General features: G+C 48.3%; 2 protein-coding genes across 5 annotated transcripts; both read right to left on the reverse strand.

Annotated features, from left to right (window-relative positions):
• Positions 1–7,640: 7,640 nt before the first annotated feature.
• On the reverse strand, positions 7,641–11,144 carry LOC136527293 (uncharacterized). Of its 2 annotated transcripts, none has more exons than XM_066519978.1 (6): positions 10,754–11,144; positions 10,169–10,274; positions 9,263–9,445; positions 8,470–8,952; positions 8,290–8,304; positions 7,641–7,987 (listed from the first exon to the last, which is right to left on the reverse strand). In XM_066519978.1, the coding sequence occupies exons 1-6, from the start codon at positions 10,778–10,780 to the stop codon at positions 7,983–7,985; spliced, it is 819 nt and encodes a 272-aa protein (XP_066376075.1). In that variant the 5' UTR covers positions 10,781–11,144; the 3' UTR covers positions 7,641–7,982. The 2 variants fall into 2 exon arrangements, with proteins under 2 accessions (XP_066376075.1, XP_066376074.1); XM_066519977.1 differs by having other exon boundaries at positions 8,290–8,352.
• A 1,625-nt stretch (positions 11,145–12,769) lies between these two features.
• On the reverse strand, positions 12,770–16,905 carry LOC136528960 (pentatricopeptide repeat-containing protein At3g03580-like). 3 transcript variants are annotated; one of them, XM_066521971.1, is made up of 2 exons: positions 16,625–16,905; positions 12,770–15,313 (listed from the first exon to the last, which is right to left on the reverse strand). In XM_066521971.1, the coding sequence occupies exon 2, from the start codon at positions 15,168–15,170 to the stop codon at positions 13,296–13,298; it is 1,875 nt and encodes a 624-aa protein (XP_066378068.1). In that variant the 5' UTR covers positions 15,171–15,313; positions 16,625–16,905; the 3' UTR covers positions 12,770–13,295. The 3 variants fall into 3 exon arrangements, with proteins under 3 accessions (XP_066378068.1, XP_066378064.1, XP_066378067.1); XM_066521967.1 differs by having other exon boundaries at positions 12,770–15,344; XM_066521970.1 differs by having other exon boundaries at positions 12,770–16,158.
• Between the last annotated feature and the right edge of the window lie 508 nt (positions 16,906–17,413).

Below are 17,413 nucleotides of genomic sequence, written 5' to 3' on the forward strand. Positions count from 1 at the left end.
GACCTTAAGGTGGTGTCTCGGCTCCTCCCTTTCGACAACCAGGGCGGCTCTTACCACATGGTTGCTTGTCGCGACATAGAGGAGGAGGGGTTCTCCTCGTTCAGGAGCGACAAGGATTGGGGCCAACGTCAGTGATGCTTTGAGGCTCTCTAGAGCCTTCTGAGTTTCCTCAGTCCAGACGAAGGCGTCTGTCTTTTTGAGGAGCTTGTAGAGTGGCATCCCCGTTCGCCGAGCCAGGAGATGAATCGACTCAGGGCGGCCTAACAGCCGGTGAGCCTTTGTACACCCTTGACATTGCATATAGGGCCATTATGTTGGAGATGGTTGTGATCTTTTCAGGGTTGGCTTCGATGCCGTGCTTGGACACAATGTATCCTAGCAGCTTCCCCTTCGGAACCCCAAAAACACATTTCTCGGGATTCAATCTGATGTTGAACCTTTGGAGGTTTCCGAACGTTGCGGTCAAGTTTGCGATCAGGTCACAAGCTTGGGCCGTTTTGACCACTATGTCATCAACATAGATGGCGATTGTTGGTTTTGGCCGTTCGGCTTGATCAGGCTGATCGAGCAGGTCGATTTGGTCGGCGAAGCATTGCTGCATGCACCTTTGGTAGGTGGCACCAGCGTTCTTTAGGCCGAAAGGCATGGTTACGTAGCAGTATGAACCATATGAGGTGATGAATGAGGTTGCGAGCTGATCGGACTCTTTCATCATGATCTGGTGGTAGCCCGAGTAGACATCCAAAAAGGAGAGGATCTCAGAACCCGAGGTAGAGTCGACTATCTGGTCTATGCATGGCAAAGGAAAGTGATCCTTTGGACACGCTTTGTTGAGGCCAGTATAATCAATGCACATTCTTCATTTCTCGGTCTTCTTTTTAATAAGAACAGGATTGGCAAGCCAGTCGGAGTGGAATACCTCTCTGATGAATCTGGTTGCCAGGAGTTTGGCGATCTCTTCGCCTATGGCCCTATGCCTCTCATCATCGAAGCGATGTAGGCGTTGCTTAGCGGGCTTCAAGCCCAGGATGAGGCGTAGTGCGTGCTCAGCGACGTCCTGCGGTATGCCTGGCATGTCAGATGGCTTCCATGTGAAGACATCGTGATTGGCGTGTAGGAAGTCGATGAGCTCGCATTCCTATTTGGCCAAGAGCTAGGTCCCGATATGCACCATCTTGGTTGGGTCAGTGGGGTCGATTCCCACCGCCTTGGTTTCCTCGAGCGGGTGGAAGGCCGTCGAGGAGGTTGGTTTGTTGCAATCTAGGACTGCTGGGGTCGACGACTCCCCGAGCCGTGGGACCTCGAACAAGTTGATGACCGCGGTGGCAAGCTCAAAATGCTCGTGGTCGCACATGAAGGCGTGCGAGAAGGCGCTGCTCACGGTGATGATGCCATTCGGTCTTGGCATCTTCAACTTGAGGTAGGTGTAGTTGGGGATTGCCATGAATTTGGAGTAGCATGGCCGCCCCTAAGATGGCGTGGTAGGACCCTAGGAAGTCCACCACTTCGAAGGTGAGGACCTCCGAACGGAAGTTGGCTCGGTTGCCAAACGTGACGGGCAGGTCGATCTGCCCGAGTGGGTATGCCTGCGCTCTCAGGATCACCCCGTGGAAGGGAGAGCCTGCTAGGTGGAGTTTTGACAGGGGGATGCACATGGCATCGAGGGTGTCGACATAGAGGATGTTGAGACCACTGACTCCATCCATCAGCACCTTGGTGAGGCGCTTCTTGCGGATGATGGGGTCAACGACGAAAACCCTCTTGAGGTCTGCCCAGTCGCGGATGCTGTCATACGGGAGGAATTCGAGCCACGCCCGAACATGTTCCCCCACATAGATGGGGAGATATTAAATGATGGAAAGGTCATCATCCACCCCTCTAGCTCGGCAGGCGAGCTAGAAATCTTTGAGCCAAATACCAGGGTTCGTCTTCCCGGTGTACTTGGCGATGTTGGTGGGCGGTCGGAAGCGCTGTGGGAACGGCGCTCTCTGGATACGCTGGCCAAAGGCCCGTGGTCCTGGGCCCTCAGGGCTAAGACTTCGGTCGTCTGGCCAGCGACCATGCCTAGGGCGTGTTTCACCGCTCCCCTCGATGGTTCGGTCAGAACCCATGTCGCCTGCCCTCATTGTCGCCCGGTGGACGTCATCATCATGCCGGGCCTGATGCTAGTTGCTGATGATGCTGTGAGCGTCTTGGTGCGGACTGGGTTATTCGTGTACTAGCGGTCGGTGTAGAGCAGGCGCCAGGTTGGACCGTGGCGCAGCCGCTGCCTCCCGAGCCACGCTTGGTGGCTGTAGCGGTGAGCGAATGGAGTGATTCATCTAGCGTGTCCCCACTCCCTCAGTGGGGAGAGAGGGCACATGTCGAAGTCATGATGCGGAGCTTTCTGCCTGTTGAATGATGGTGGCTTCTACTAGCGCCCGGAGGTTTCGGTAGACCGCCCGCTCCTAGGGGTCGATGGGCTCGGGAAAGCCGCGTAGAAGCATTGCCGCAGCGACGATGTTCTGGCTAGCCTGAGCGAACTGTGGGGGGTCATTCCCCTCGTTCATGATGTCGCGCTGGACCTGGCAGGCGCGACCCCAGGCGCCGCCCGATGGGTCATACGCATGGGGCGCAACGTGCTGCACCGAGCGCGCTGGCGCAGGCGGCGACTAGTTCTGTCGCCGTCGTCGTAGCTCCTCGGCGTGCTCTTGTGCAAGCGCGAGGCCCCCCGCACGTGGGTCCAGAGGGGTGTAAGTCTGCAGACTCCGCAACTATCGGTGGCTACCCCGTAGCGTCCGCCATAGCACACTCCTGGGATGGTCGGTGGCTAGGTGCCATGTCGCCGATGCTGGAGCCGTCGCTCTCAACCTCGTCATGCAGGAGTTCGTGGAAAGTGGTGGGAGCATAGCTCACCATTCCCACGAATTCGGATGTGAGAGGGGGCGACGCCAGCGTCCTTCGGAGCCCCCGAGCGCACGCGTCCACGGGGGACGCGAGGCCGTAGGGGAACCGATCGTACGGTCCCTCCGGATAATCGGCGGGAGATAGTAAATAGAGAGTAAATAACAATATACACATTACTCACAACGGCGTTTGAGCAGAGAGTTTACTCAGAATGAAGCGTATGCGCCTCATCGTTGAAGTCGTCGTGTGTCCCGGAGCTGATGGAGGGCGCCCCTCCGATGGGCGCCGGAACAAATGCCTCCTCGTAGAGGTGTAGTACGCCGAGCCGGTCGGCGACGAAGTTTAGGCTTCCAAAGAGGAAGGCCTAGGATGGCTCGAAGATGGGTGGAACCCACATCCCAACAGGTGGGAGTACGGGAAACTCCAGTGAGCCGAAGCGAGTCATATCGCTTGAGCCCGCCATGGCGAAGGTGGTGGAAAAGTGGGCCATCCGATGACCAAAAAGTGTTGAACGTACAGCGTCTTCCCCATGGACGGCGCCAACTGTCGGTGCAGAAAGTGACTAACACGTAAATATTTATAGTTTTGCTGTACGTTGTGATCGGAGGTGGCCTAGCACTCAATGACATAGGGTTTATACTAGTTTAGGCAACGTGCCCTACGTCCAATTTAAGTCGGTCGGTGACTTTATTCCTGAGCCCATGTGCTTGAAGTTTGCTGTGGGGTTACAAACGGAAGAGAGAAAGATAGGGGCTACAAGAGGTCCAGTCGGACTCTGGTCTGAAGGACCGAGAGTGATGGGAGCCCCGCTATGTGCTAAGTGTTCGAGCGTGTGTTTGTGGTTTGAACCTGTTGGTTCTGTTGTTGTGTACTAGTGAACTGATCGATCCTCCTCTTTGGGAGAGAGCGCATCCCCTTTTTATAGATAAAGGGGATGGCCTTACAAGTGAGAGGGAGAGAGTACGTATGCTGCTAAGTCTTGCTGCCCACGCCGGCGGGTACAAGATGATGGTAGGCGCCCACAATATTGTTTAGTGTCAGATGCATGTGGGAGGTTATGTCGTCTTCTTCAGGTATGGCAGACGTCGGTGCCTGCCACACTGTTGATACCTAAAGACATGCAAGGGGTTTTACCATGTTCGCCTAGTACGGTAAATACCGGCGCCCACAACACTGTTGATGCCTCAGAGGCACGTGGGGGGAGCCTTACCGTATTTGTCTAGTATGGGAGTTGATGGCGCCCACAACACTGTAGGAGAAAATGTCGGCGCCTACAACACTGCTTGGGTTCTATCATGCTAGGGAGGTCGTAGGGTACTGTCATGCAGGTGTACATAGTAGGGTCCTTGGTATTACGGTTTGACTTGAGTGCCCTGCCTTACTTTCTCCGTTCGTTTTCTGGTCCTTACCGAGCGGATATCCCCGGTCGGTCGGTCCCAGTCGGCTCTGATTGCGCCAGTCGGAGAGGAGGTATAAGCAGGGGTTCAGCGCATTCCCGGTCGGAGAAGCGGGTCGGAGTCGGAAGTGGTGCTTTGGCCAGGTCTTCCGGTCGGAGAGGCCGTCCGGAGGCGGGCCGGAGTTGGAAGCGAGGCCTTCCGGTTGGAGAGGCTGGCCAGAGTCGGAAGCGGGCGCCGTTCTTCCTCGGCCAGGCCTTCCTGTCGGAGAGTGGATTGTCCTTCTGGCCTGTTATTTAGGTGTTTGGGTCGGCCCAAGAGTTGCGCGTCGTTCGCAACGTTGTCTGTTGGGCCGAGCCTTTGCTGGGAAGCCGGTCCATGAGGGACCCCGGGTTTATGAACCCGACACTTATACTTGTTAATTACTCCCTCCATCCTAAATTATAAGTCGTTCTAATATTCTTGGAGAGTCAAAGTCTAACATTTATGATACCAACTAAGCATCATTAAATTCTTCATCAATTATATTTTTATAGTACCTATTTGATGTCATAAATCTTTATAATTCTCTCTACAAGTTTGGTCAAACTTGAGATGCTTTGAGCCTCCAAAAAGTTAAAATGTCTTATGATTTGGAACCGAGAGAGTATGTCTGTTCTACTCTAGCAAAATTCTCATTTAACGATGAGATGAATGATCACAAATCCAAAAAGCCCTACACTTGTTAGTTATGTCTGTGCTACTCTAGCAAAATTCTCATGCTCTTTAATTTTCAGGATTGGCTTCTTTTTATTTTACAAATTTTTGCAACTGCAGCTGCTAATAAAGCTGAAATAAAACAGTAACAAAACTGATGGAAAATATTGTCCAAGCAGCCAATAGAACTGTGGATATGCTTACATCTTTCCCGTCACCACCATCACTTTCTAGAGTTACATGACTGCACCAGTTGGTTCTTCCCCATTCGCAAGGATTCCAACAAATTTGTCTAACTACTAGTTCAGACAAAAAACTAGTAACTACTAAAGTACAGCGGTAAGAAAGAAAGGTTGGAACTGTACACTTTTTATAAGTTGTGTTGCAGTTTGAAGAAGTCTAATTTCACAAGCAAATTATATGCACTGCACTTGTATAATTTCAACGTGCTTCTAATATTATGTCAATTTTCTACCGATTGACAAAAAACTATAACAGAAACGTACTACAGATTAAATCTAATTTTGAAGGCATTGTCATATCAAAATTATACAATTTATTTACAATAACAGATGGAGGTCATACCGGCCATCTTCTTCTCTAGGAAGTAGCTCTCATGTGGGTAGCGCAGATGCGTGCGTGAGGAAAAGGTTGGCTTCCTGAAGGAGGGAATTCGAACACAGAGAGGAGAAGTCCATTTTGAATGTTGGCGGAGAACTCATAATATCCTTGGATTTCCCACTTCTTATGCTCATCCTTATACTCAAACTCGGTAACGAAGATGTAGATGACATCTGGTTGCTTCCAGCTGATGACAGGACACCTGGGCGTGAGTCGCTGCAGCTTGGGGTCACCCTTGGCGATTGGAAGTTTGTCCAACAAGTCTGGGATGCACAAGGATGGCCCCTTCTCCCAGAACCAGTCTTGGGTCGTCAGGGGAAACCTGGATGTCGTGAGCATTGCCTTGTCGTCCATGCAGACGAAAACCACATGCTGAGGATCCACAGGGGACATGGAGCGTGAGTGCTCGGCCTCGCTCCGCCGGTCAGGTGTGATGGTACATTCCTCGGGCAACGGGATGAAGTGGAACACCAAGCAGTCATCATCTGCACTGCCGTCGGCGAGCCTGTGGATGCCATTGCAGACCAAGATCCCTGTTCAGAGGTCAACCCAGCAAAGAGCGGTGGTTCCAACTGCCAACACCATGTTTGCACGGAAGGAGTAGGCGGCGGCGGCGGCGGCGGCCGTGTCTTGGTGAGCGGGGAGGGGGAGGGGGAGGGGGAGCACCACCTCCTTCTGGATCCACTGGTCTGCAAGTGGGCCGGACCGCCGGAGCCAGTAGACCACCACATGAACAGAGTAGCCTTGTTTGAGAAGCCGCCGAGGTCGTCGTCTTTACGGCGGCGGAGGTAGAGCTCGACGAGGACGTATAGCCCATGTCTGCTCTGGTGTCGTAGGAATGTAGGATGCCGTTGCCGACCCCGGATCCAATGCTGCCGTGGGACTTGGTGGTAAAGCAGCTGGGAGGCAGCGGCGGGATGATGGCAATCGAGTTTGCGCAGCGCAGGTGTCGATCACCAGGTGACACCCTGTGGAAGATAAACCGGAGAGGTAGTTGCCGAAGTGGAGCGCGAGATAGCCGTCGTGACAGCTCGAGATGAAGCCGGTCATCGGATAACTCCGCAGGTGCCGGGCGACCAGGAGATGGCAAGCGTCAAAGGGGTCACGCCTGGGGGTGCGGGGAGCTCAGCAGGGAGACGTAGGTCGATGCCGTCCAGTACCTCGGGGTAGTTGCCGGAGGGGCTGAACGTCACCGGCTCCTTGTGCATCCTGCTGCCGCCGGAGCCGGAGGCTTTGCGCTCGCGCAGGATCGCGAACGCCGGCTCCTCGACCTCCGCCCGGTACCGCCTCATCTCTGTGTCGAGGGCGCTCTGTTCTTGGGCATCCCTCTGCCTTGTGCTGCTGCACGGCGGGAGGGCCTTGAGCACGGAGGCTACCCTCAGATCCAGAGGCTGGGCTCCCATCTCTTGGATCGTAGCGGTCTACCAGCACTTCCATGGCTGCTGCTGCTGCTGTTGCCAAGGATCGATCGATCGATGGAGACGGCGGGCGACGACTCAACTGGCTCTACCTAGATAGATTAGATTGATTTGCATGCAATCGTATAAATAGCTAGCGTTCTTATTCGGGATCGGTTTCGAGACGTACTCAGTATGAGATCCCGATTCATGGAAACTACCGATTTTGTATTTCTTTCTTTTATTGATCTCATTCTGATCTGATCCGTCGTAAAAAAAAATATTTTTTTTTATTGAATAATTACAAATCTAGAAGCTATTGTTGGCACCTCAGCTGACCATTGGGAAGACAGCGGCTAGATGTCTATTACATATCGGCCATCGGAGAACCGACAGATCCTTATCGGCTCCGCCGGAGAGCCGACAGATCCTTATCGGCTCCGCGCGGCCGATAGACGGCCGATAGGCATCCAGTCGGTTGCCGTACGACTGTACGAGCCAGCTTCTCCGGAGCTTGTCGGCTTCTGGACGGCCGATAGGCTTCCAGTCGGCTATCCTGTGGCCGAGAGGCTCGATTCCCACCTCTCATCAATCATTCTGCCAATTCAGATAGCAGGAAGCGGCATGTACAATAGTACAACTCATGGTCTAAATCTTGAATTCAGAATTAAGTTAATATTAATAAAATTAGTTTTACAAGCCAAGCGCGGAAATTAGCCAAATTAATGCTGATGCCAACAACGCCGCTCCTAATGTTTCTTACAGAAGCACGGCAACGGCACCATCAGAGAGCATGCTGGAAGACCCAACCCATTATGCGTTCTGATGGGCTAGACAACCCAAACCCAAAGTCTCAAACTATCACAATATAAGACGCGGAATCTAGAAAATAAACAGCTAGATCACAAGGTCCTCAAGTTCTTCATCAATGCAGATTTAACTGCCCATGAGCGTATGTACAAATGGCCCGTGCGCTGTACATGACCGCTCAACCTGCATAGGAAGAAAGCCAGTAAATACCAGAATGCATGTTTGTCGACAAGAGAAGACGCCACTAAGAGACAATGCAACTCAAATTAAGAGAAGATTCTCTAAGAGACCGCATCGACTAAATTCTTGGCGTAAACAGTGACCCCTAAAAGTACCACCCAAGAAAGTACTAATACAAATACCCTAACCACATTTGCCTGTTGAACAAATGCTTTTACTCTAGGGTCAACACGTGAAGATCGGAGAATGCAGTATATGCTGTATTCATGGGGTGGTTATGAGAAAAAGGAAGGAGGATGAATCACCTGTATGGTCTCCCCCTGTCGAATCGGAGAAATTTGTTTCAGGAGTGAGAAATGGTGTTATTTCTGGGGGGAAAAAAACCAAAACAAGACAAATAACATATACAGCAGAGGGGGAACACAAAAACAAGTAGGCACTCAAAATTCGGAAGAAAGAATTTAACAAATCTCACTGGAAGGTACCTGCACTTTGGTTGAAATCGTCTGCCAAGTCTGAAAAGATGAAGTTTTGGGGCATTTGGTTCAAGAAGCTAAATGATGATGATTCCATATCCAAGATCGAATCATTCAGTGGTTGCCCATTCAACTCTGAGCTACTAAAAGATCCACCACCAGATGCATCACCTATTGACTGGCATGATTCCAGGAAAGTATTCCCACAGAAAGCAAAATCAGCATTACTCGAATAGCAAGACTCAGTCTTTATTGTTGCACTAGTCTCATTGTCTACACCATACAGCACAGCAGTTGCATTCTGGTCTGACTGTAGACTAGCTGAAGCATTTATTCCATTATGAAGACCGTGCAAGTCTTTACTAGCATTAAGCAATTGATTGCCAGATGGTGTGCCATTTATTATACCACTTGAACTTCCATTGTGCATTATACCATCTGGCATTGCAGATCCAGGAGCAGTCTCTGGCAAAAAGCATGGATTTTGCTTCACTGAAACAAGTAAAGAAAGTGGCCATGTTAAAATGACAGACAAGGAAGCTAGCAAAAGGTCAACTTACCAGCAAGTGAAAGAAGAGTGGAAACTTGAAAGTGGCAATAAGATCTCATGAACAAAAACAAAACTTCAAACGAATGAATGACAGACTTGTCGAGCTCATACAATGGTTAAATCACTTTGCAAAGTAACATGTATGCCTGAGATTCCATCATATTGTTACAGGACTTCACTCGGCAAATCAGAAAACTCAGTTAAATAATGATGAACAATCCCTGATAAGAAGGTTGGAAACAAAGGTCTTACATAGGTTGGAGTTAGAGCCATTAGGAAGACACAAAGAAGGGATCCCTGAAGAAAAATCTTTATTCATAGCCGCGAACTGATCCTGAAGAAGCTTGTTGATGACCACGATTTGATTCTTAAGCTTTAGCCTCATATAGTATGCCTTGAAAAACAAAGGATTTTGTTGCTCAAGTTGTCGCCAAACTGATAAGAGAAAAAGGCACCAATTAGCTACCAGCCATAAGAGATTTCTTTAAGAAAAAAAATTAACCAGAAAATGCAAGGCTGGAGGTGAGCATTATTGGAAATTCTGAGAGCATCAGCGAAGCAAATGGAACTTCATAAACTAATTTTCACTACCATACTATTTGTTGGTATCTTCATGGAGGTGAAGTTTAGCAGCAGCACAGATTCAATTTCAATACAATAAACTGCAAAATAATTTTTCAGAAAAGGGGGGGAATGTAGAAATGGAACTTGGTGCCTAGCTATCCAGTTTGTCATTAAGGTAGGATAATGGGTCTAAACAATTTTTTACACGTGATAGTTGCTAACACTGAGCCTGACATAAGTTTGTACAAGGATGGATGTTTTTCATTATCCTAGTATATAAGAATATTAGAAGGCACCAATCGAGATTTCTAGAATACATGTTTGCCACTGAATTAGTAAATTTGGGGGAGCATATGACAACAATTAATACAAGGGTGAAGAGAATTATTTACTTAAAACATTGTACAGAGACTAAAAGGCTCAGCTATTGTTGTAAAGCATTATTATATCTGTATTGCATCATAGTACAGAATCACAGTTGTAACATTAGACTAACGGTAGAGCCAGATATGCATGAAGTAGCTTTGGACCAACTTCTTGCAAGCAAGAGAAATTAGTCATCTCACTGTACAAGAGGAGAACAGTGAGCGTTACCAAGTTCAGTAATGCAAGGCTCTATCTTTGAGTGGTGAGAGAGGGCATCAACCACTTCTTTCTGGTCCATGTACATCTGAAGGCAGTGCTCTATAAGATTCTGGACCTGTGTAACAGGAATCATCATCTGATCAATCCATCAAAATAAATACGTATACACAAACCCTTTTAAGCGCTATTCGGGCTTCCGGAAGACAGATACTCCGAACTAAGCAAAAAAAAGTTCACAGAATACAGGATTCACCGAGACCGGTTGCCTGTGAGCACCGCAGGTGCGCAACAAACTCAACACATGATGAAGATGTCTAGACCCTTGGAGTTCCTCCGAAACCCTAGATTACCAATTTCGACATGGCTGCTCCTTGAGAGGAGCGCACACGACACGAGTCGGTACCAACAATCAGCAAAGCCCGGGAGCAAAGCAAAATCGCAAGAAACAGTAACAATTAAATCCGCGTGAAGGGAAACGAGCTGGTAGCTAGGTAAGTGACGAAACACACAGACTAGGAATGAATGCAACAGAGGCAATGAACTAGGGACGAGGCGTATGCCCTCGCGAGAGAGAGACGAGAATTCGGGACCGACCTTATGGAGTACTTCCTCGCTCGCCATGCCGGACGCCAACCTTCCTCTTCCTCCCCCTCTTGCCCTAGCGGCGGGGTGCCACCTCTCCTCCTTCGCAGGCAAAGCTCCTCCCTCCTAACTCCTGCAGCAGCAGGCGCCGGCGCCGCGGACGGGAATCCCAGCCTGCCTGCCTGCTCCGCGAGGAGAGGAGGGGAGGAGAAGAGCGGCGGGCGGGCGGGCAGCAGCTCGGTCTGTGTGGGTGTGAGTTCTGTGCGATCAATCAACCAATCCACTTCCACTAGGAAGGGAAGGGAGGAAGGCTGCGTGAGAGAGGTGGGTTGGGGAAGGAAAAGGAAAGGAAACAGGAGGTGCGTGCTGCGATGGTGGAGAGCGAGAGGCGAGAGCCTCCCCCCCCCCCCCCCCCCCCCCCCCTGTTCCTGTTCTGGAATCCGGGGCACCAGACCCACTCTCTCCCCAACCCTCATATTGGCTCAGGGAATATTTGATACTGCACCCAGCCAGCACCACCACTGAATCTTTTCTCTTCTTTTCTGCTCTGAATTTCCTTTTTTCTTTCCTGGCTTGTTTATCTTTTCATTCAGGCCAGGCCACTAGTACTGATTACTGAATCTTTTTGCGCAGAGTTATTATTTCATTTCACTGCTTGTTTGTCACTTTATTGTTACCAGCTCAGCTCAGAGCTTCAGACCAGACTACCAGAGACCAAACTTTGGGTTTAAGTTAACAAACAGGGGCAGAGTGTGTTAGTGTTGCTACATGATTGGATGGATCAGGGGTGCAATGTCTTTCCATTCACACAAGTGGTACACTGGTACTGAATCTTTTTGCACAGAATTATTTACTGGTGTTTTGTCACTTAGGCCCCGTTCGGCTGGTAGAATTTTGGCTGAAACTGGCTGAAAAACACTGTTCTGGCTGAATTGTTGTGAGAGAAAAACACTGTTACGGCTGAAAAAAGAAGTCAAACAAGCCGAATATGGGGTAAGCCGAACGGGGCCAAAGTGAACTTTGGGTCAGCTGAGAGTCAGACCAAAGACCGAACTTTGGGTTTACTAAGGCCCCGTTCAGTTGCCAAAAAATTTTGCATAGTAACTGTCACTTCGAATCTTGCGGCACATGCATGGAGTACTAAATGTAGATGAAAAAAAAACTAATTACACAGTTGATCGAGAAATCGCGAGACGAAACTTTTGAACATAATTAGTCCATAATTAGACACTAATTACCAAATACAAACGAAATGCTACAGTGAGCCAAAATCCAAAATTTTTTTATCTAAACGCACCCTAACTAACAGTGACAGAGTGCGTTAGTGTTTTCATTTTTAAAAGAGTTAGGGCGCGTTTAGTTTCGAAATTTTTTGGCTTTTAGCTACTGTAGCACTTTCGTTTGTATTTAGCAAAAATTGTCTAATTATGAACTATTTAGGCTTAAAAGATTCGTCTCGCCAATTACAGGCAAACTGTGCAATTAGTTATTCTTTTTACCTACATTTAATGCTGCATGTATGTGCCGCAAGATTTGATGTGACGGGAAATCTTGAAAATTTTTGGTTTTTGGGTGGGATCTAAACAGGCCCTTAATGTCACTGCATGATTGGATGGATGCAACTGGTGGTAGGTGGGAGGAGCATAAAATATACAAAGACGCACCATCAGCATCCTTATATATTTATCCTGCATGCTTAACCGGAACTTTTGCATAATAAATTCGACGGCGCCAGACCAGACTGTCCTTGCGTCCTGCCAGATCTGAAATCGGCAGTGCTGCCGTATCCCACTCCAACAAATCTGCGTGCACGATCCGTCCTGTTTCCATTTTTCTTTCTTCACTCCACCGTGTGCGGTCTTTGTACTGTACTCCCTCCGTCTCCAAATTTTTGTTTTGGCTTCCTGTATATTAAAAAATATTAATATTTATGATACATAATTAGTATCATTGGATAGATATTTGAATCTAGTTTTTAATAAATTTATTTAAAGATAGAAATGTTGCACGTATTTTTTATAAATCGAGTCAAAGTTATCGGTACGTAAATTATGATGACAAACATTTAGGGAACATGTACTACTCAAAACACCACCCTTTTTGGCCTTTTTCACTTTCAGGAGACTGCACATTTGCAGTTGCATCTACATACACGGGCACCACCATCATCATCGTCCTGTTGCTGCAAAGTGCAGACATTCAACGGCCCCTTCCTGAGAGAACAGTGTCTGAAAAGACGATAAGAAAGACGAATGAAACCAGCTGGTGAGGTTTCCTGTCTGAACAGGCATGTGCCTGTAAGGCTGTAACTGTAAAGCATTGCCCAACAGTCCTCTGTTGCCCAAGATTCAGATCTGGAACAAATTGCAAGGATGTATCATGGTATCTGATGCAGTCACTGGGTTGAGGTTTATGTATGCAACAGGAGGGCTTGTGCCTGTACGTTGGCAACATGATCTTCTTGTGATGTGCAGGTCATGAGCTCAAACAAGTGAAACAACTAACCAACCAGCTACGGAGTTGAATTGTTCATACCAATCTTTAACCTCGGATGCTAGATTCCATGACTGATCTCAACCGAGCTGTGACCGCTCTCCTTCGCTTGTTGCCCACTTGCCATGGCTTTAATCCTCGAGGCATTTTCGCCGTCCCCAATCTCATAAAAGTATTTCGATACCTGCAAGTTGGTGGCTGCGTCCTTTCGGCCCACATCTATCAGCATATGTGCAGCTCTCTTTCCCAGCGCATTTTCACCATGTGACTTGCAGCTCTGAATGAGCGAGCTCCACGCCTTGGTGTAGTGCCGTAGCGGCAAGTGTTCCATCATCCTCATTGCCTCCTCCACAAAACCGTCTCGGCCGAGAAGGTTAACCATGCAAGCGAAGTGCCTCTCGTCAGGACCCAGCTCGCGGGTCGCTCTCATGAGCTCAATCACCAGCCTGCCTTCTTCGATCAATCCTGCCTGGTCACACCCTGCGATTGCGCACAGGAAGGTGACGTCGTCAGGCTTGAGGCCCCTGGAAACCATCTCATTGAACAGCTCCACTCCTTTTGCGCCATCTCCATATCGAGCGCATGTAGATATCATTGAAGTGAAGCAAACAACGTTTGGATCCCGCAAGCTTTCGAATATCAGGTGGGAACTGTTCACCTGACCAGCTCGAGCATATGCGCTGATCAAGGAGGAGCACACAGCCATGTCTGTTTCAAAGCCCAGCTTGAAGACCCAGGAATGCAGCATCTGGCAACTGATTAAACTTGGCGAAGCTGACAAAGATATGGCCTTCAGGGTTGCAGAGAGAGTCACGTTATCAGGCATAACTCCCTCTACAGTCATACAGTACAAGACCTCCAGTGAGGAGTGAAAAACCTTGCTGCGAATTGATGATGTAATTGTTGAATTACAGCACTCCAGTGCAAGGCTTGGGATTTCATTAAAGACTGCCAAGGAACAATCAAAAGAGCAGCACTTTCCATACATGTCAATGAGTGCAGTTTGCACATGCGCACTACTCCAACTGAATCCAAGCTTAAGAGCAATACCATGCATCTGCGCCCCAACTCGAAGGTCTCCAGTCTGACCAGACGAAGCAAAGAGCCCAACAAAGGAGCGGACTGAGGGCATCTTGCCATGCCAAAGCATCTGTCTCAAGTAATCAGTTGCTTCCTTTATACGTCCTTTGCTTGCACAAACAGAAACAATAGAGTTCCATGAGATGACATCCTTGGAAGGGATAGCATCCAGTGAATTCTTAGCATCCACTAAGTCTCCGGTTGCTGAGTAAAGATCCACAAGCGAGTTTGACAGGAAAATATTTGACGGAACCCACCCTGCCTTGAGAACCACTCCATGAAGCTGTCTGCCTTGTTCCAGCCATTCTTCATCTTGATAGCATACTTTCATCGCGTAACAGTAGGAAAGACCATTCAACTCCAAACCATGCCGTCTCATGTCTAGCAAGGACCAAAGGAGGTCCTCGGCCAACTTCAGGTTGCACAAACCACCCAGAACCACATTGGACATGACTGTGCTCTGCAATGGCATCTCATTGTACAGCAAGAGGGCAGCACAAGGCATTTCAACGTGCATATACAGATTGACCAACGCAGACCTGACAAATGGGTTGGAGCACAGGCCCAAGGCCAGTATCCGGCCATGCAGTTGCAGTCCCTCGCAGCTGTTGCATGCACCGAGGATTGCAGAGAAGGTATGAGGGGTCTCTCTGAAGCCTGAAGCAACCATCCACTTGTAAACTACAAGAGCTCGATTGCTGATACCGTCTCGAATGAACCCAGTGATCATACGGTTCAAAGAAACGACATCCCACACTGCCATCACCACAAATAGTCTCACTGAACACTGATGGATCCAGCGGTGATGCTTGGGGCTCTGCTCTGGTATGTGCAACTTGCAGGGTGAGGTCACCATGCAAATTTGTGGGATTCTTAAGTTGGTGAAGAGGGAAGCGTCCAAGCAGCAAGCATCTCTCCGATTTCCATCAGTCTGCAGTGAGCTCCCCACTGCAGAGAAACCGTGGAGACTGTTTTTGTGAAGCAGAGTGTCATCTCAACCTGGTCCAAAACACTTTGACGCCATTGTCACCTAATCAAAATCAGATGAGCTAGTGTACAGGAACTTCAGAATAAGTTTGCTTAGGGTCATAAAATAAAATCAAAACTAGAATATCGCTATCTTTATCTAAGCACCACTTGTTAATGTCATCTACGTAAAGAGTAGAATTTCATCTAGGTAAAGAGTAGAATTTGGTACGGCTCACATTCTCTACTGAAGATTTGAAGGACAGATTGTAACCGCCATCATCACTAAGCACCTTGATATACATGCAAGTTAGCATACAAGGGCAGCTTTAAATTTCTACACTGATGCCAGAAGGCCATACTTCAGACAAAAAAGACTCACCATTCAATGAACATTCAGTCTGAAACCAAAACTATGGGTTATCTGTGAAGGGCTTCCTCATAGTTTTTAACAAGTTGTTGAATTGAAATTCATTTATTGTCACCATAAGTTGTTATCATATTCAAGTCATTAAGCTTAAACATCAAAATTGATCAGTACTAAGCACAACAATTCCCCAATCCACCTAAGGAGAATGTAATTTAGATGTAGTGAGTTGGTATTTCCCAATTCTCATCCATCAGAACATCACTGTCAAACCATGATACAATGCACAATGGTACATCTCGATGAAAAATCTCACGTTTTTTCTCACACAAGATTCAAAGTTGATAGATTTTCCATATACACCAAACAGATTACACTTTAGAGGCTTTGATCAAATGAAATCCAAGAAGACATCTCAGTCCCCGCACCTGTTGGCTTTGGCTGTTGCCGCAGCTGCCAAGATCTTCATTCGAATTGAAGACCCAGAAGCTGGGGCTAGAGTTCACGATCGCTACGTGGAGCACGGTATAGGAAATAGTTAGAGCTGATCGTTCATTGCCAATGCCATAGGCAAAGGTCTAGTGCTCCATTCTCTATGCTTATTTCTTTGCCTGAAGCACAACCACTGTTTGCAGCCAGTTGTTCGGCGCAACTCCCCACCAGGCACCAGCTAAAGGCCGGCCTGGCTGATTGAATATATATGTGCCACAGGGTCACTGATGGGGCAATTGGGTTGTCTTTGAATCAGGGATCTGAGGAATCACTGATTTGATGGATGGGTGAGTCTATATGTCTATTTCTGCTTCCTGAAAGTAGGGGACTGATGTGTCTGTCTTGCTGTATAGCAAAGCGATCGACCTTAACAAAGAAATGCGTGCGAAGTGGCTTCATAGATAGTTTTATGGAATGGCTTAAACCTTTAGGAGCTTCTGTAAGAAGTAAGATTTTTGAATAAGTAGAAGCCTGCAAAAGTCTACCTTTTGGCAGCATTCACCCTTCTCCTTCGTTGCCGTAGAGGCCTGGAGGCTGCAGCCTGCAACCTCGGGCGAAGGATGCTCTCGTTGGGGAGGCGCTCGGTCGGGGAGGTACACGGGCGGAGGCCTCCAGAGCTCCGGCGGGGAGGTGCTCGGGCCGTGAGCTGAGGGCCGGCGGCCGCCGGACCGAGCCGAAGGAGACGAGCGGGGGAGAACGGAGGCGAGGGAGACGCGCGGTGGCTGAGGCGGCGGAGCTGGGGAGACGGACGGGCATGGGAAGGGAGAGGCCGGAAAAGCTCCCCCACGGGCTTCCTGAAAAAGCCCATTCCTAATTCGTTTGCAAGAAGCATCAGAAAAAATAAGCCCACAGAAGCTTACAAGCAAAGCAGCCCAATAAGTCGTTCCAAACATAGTCATTAAACTATATAGGTGCTTTGACTTCATTCATTAAACTTCTTAGTACAAACAATTTATGTCGGGGTTTCGAGAATGATATAGGGATCCTACTCACTCCGTCCACAGTGTCATAGTTTCGTATGATCAATTATAAATGAAAAGTATCAATATTTATGATATCAAATAAATATCATTAGATTAATTACGAAATGTATTTTTATAATAAATTATTTTGGAGTCGTAAATGTGAATAGTATTTGCTAGAAATTTGGTTAAACGTGAACTACTTTTGCTGACACGCAACACGTAGTTGTATTCTTTTATGGACGGAGGGAGTACTTCGCGTCGCATATTTTTGGGCTTGTTTAGTTCTTAAAAAGTTTCCCAAAAAGTGTT

Source organism: Miscanthus floridulus, chromosome 19, assembly GCF_019320115.1.
Source record: "Miscanthus floridulus cultivar M001 chromosome 19, ASM1932011v1, whole genome shotgun sequence".
Taxonomy (NCBI): Eukaryota; Viridiplantae; Streptophyta; class Magnoliopsida; order Poales; family Poaceae; genus Miscanthus; species Miscanthus floridulus.

Bases quoted from the DNA above. Each gene is read 5' to 3' on its own strand.
- LOC136528960 (XM_066521971.1), bottom strand. From the start codon at position 15,170: ATGGTGACCTCACCCTGCAAGTTGCACATACCAGAGCAGAGCCCCAAG.
- LOC136527293 (XM_066519977.1), bottom strand. From the start codon at position 10,780: ATGGCGAGCGAGGAAGTACTCCATAAG. The intron at 8,953-9,262 runs GTAAGACCTTTG...TACTTGTTTCAG, and splicing joins TGGCTCTAACTCCAACCTAT to TGAAGCAAAATCCATGCTTT. The intron at 8,353-8,469 runs GTACCTTCCAGT...TTTTCCCCCCAG, and splicing joins CGATTTCAACCAAAGTGCAG to AAATAACACCATTTCTCACT.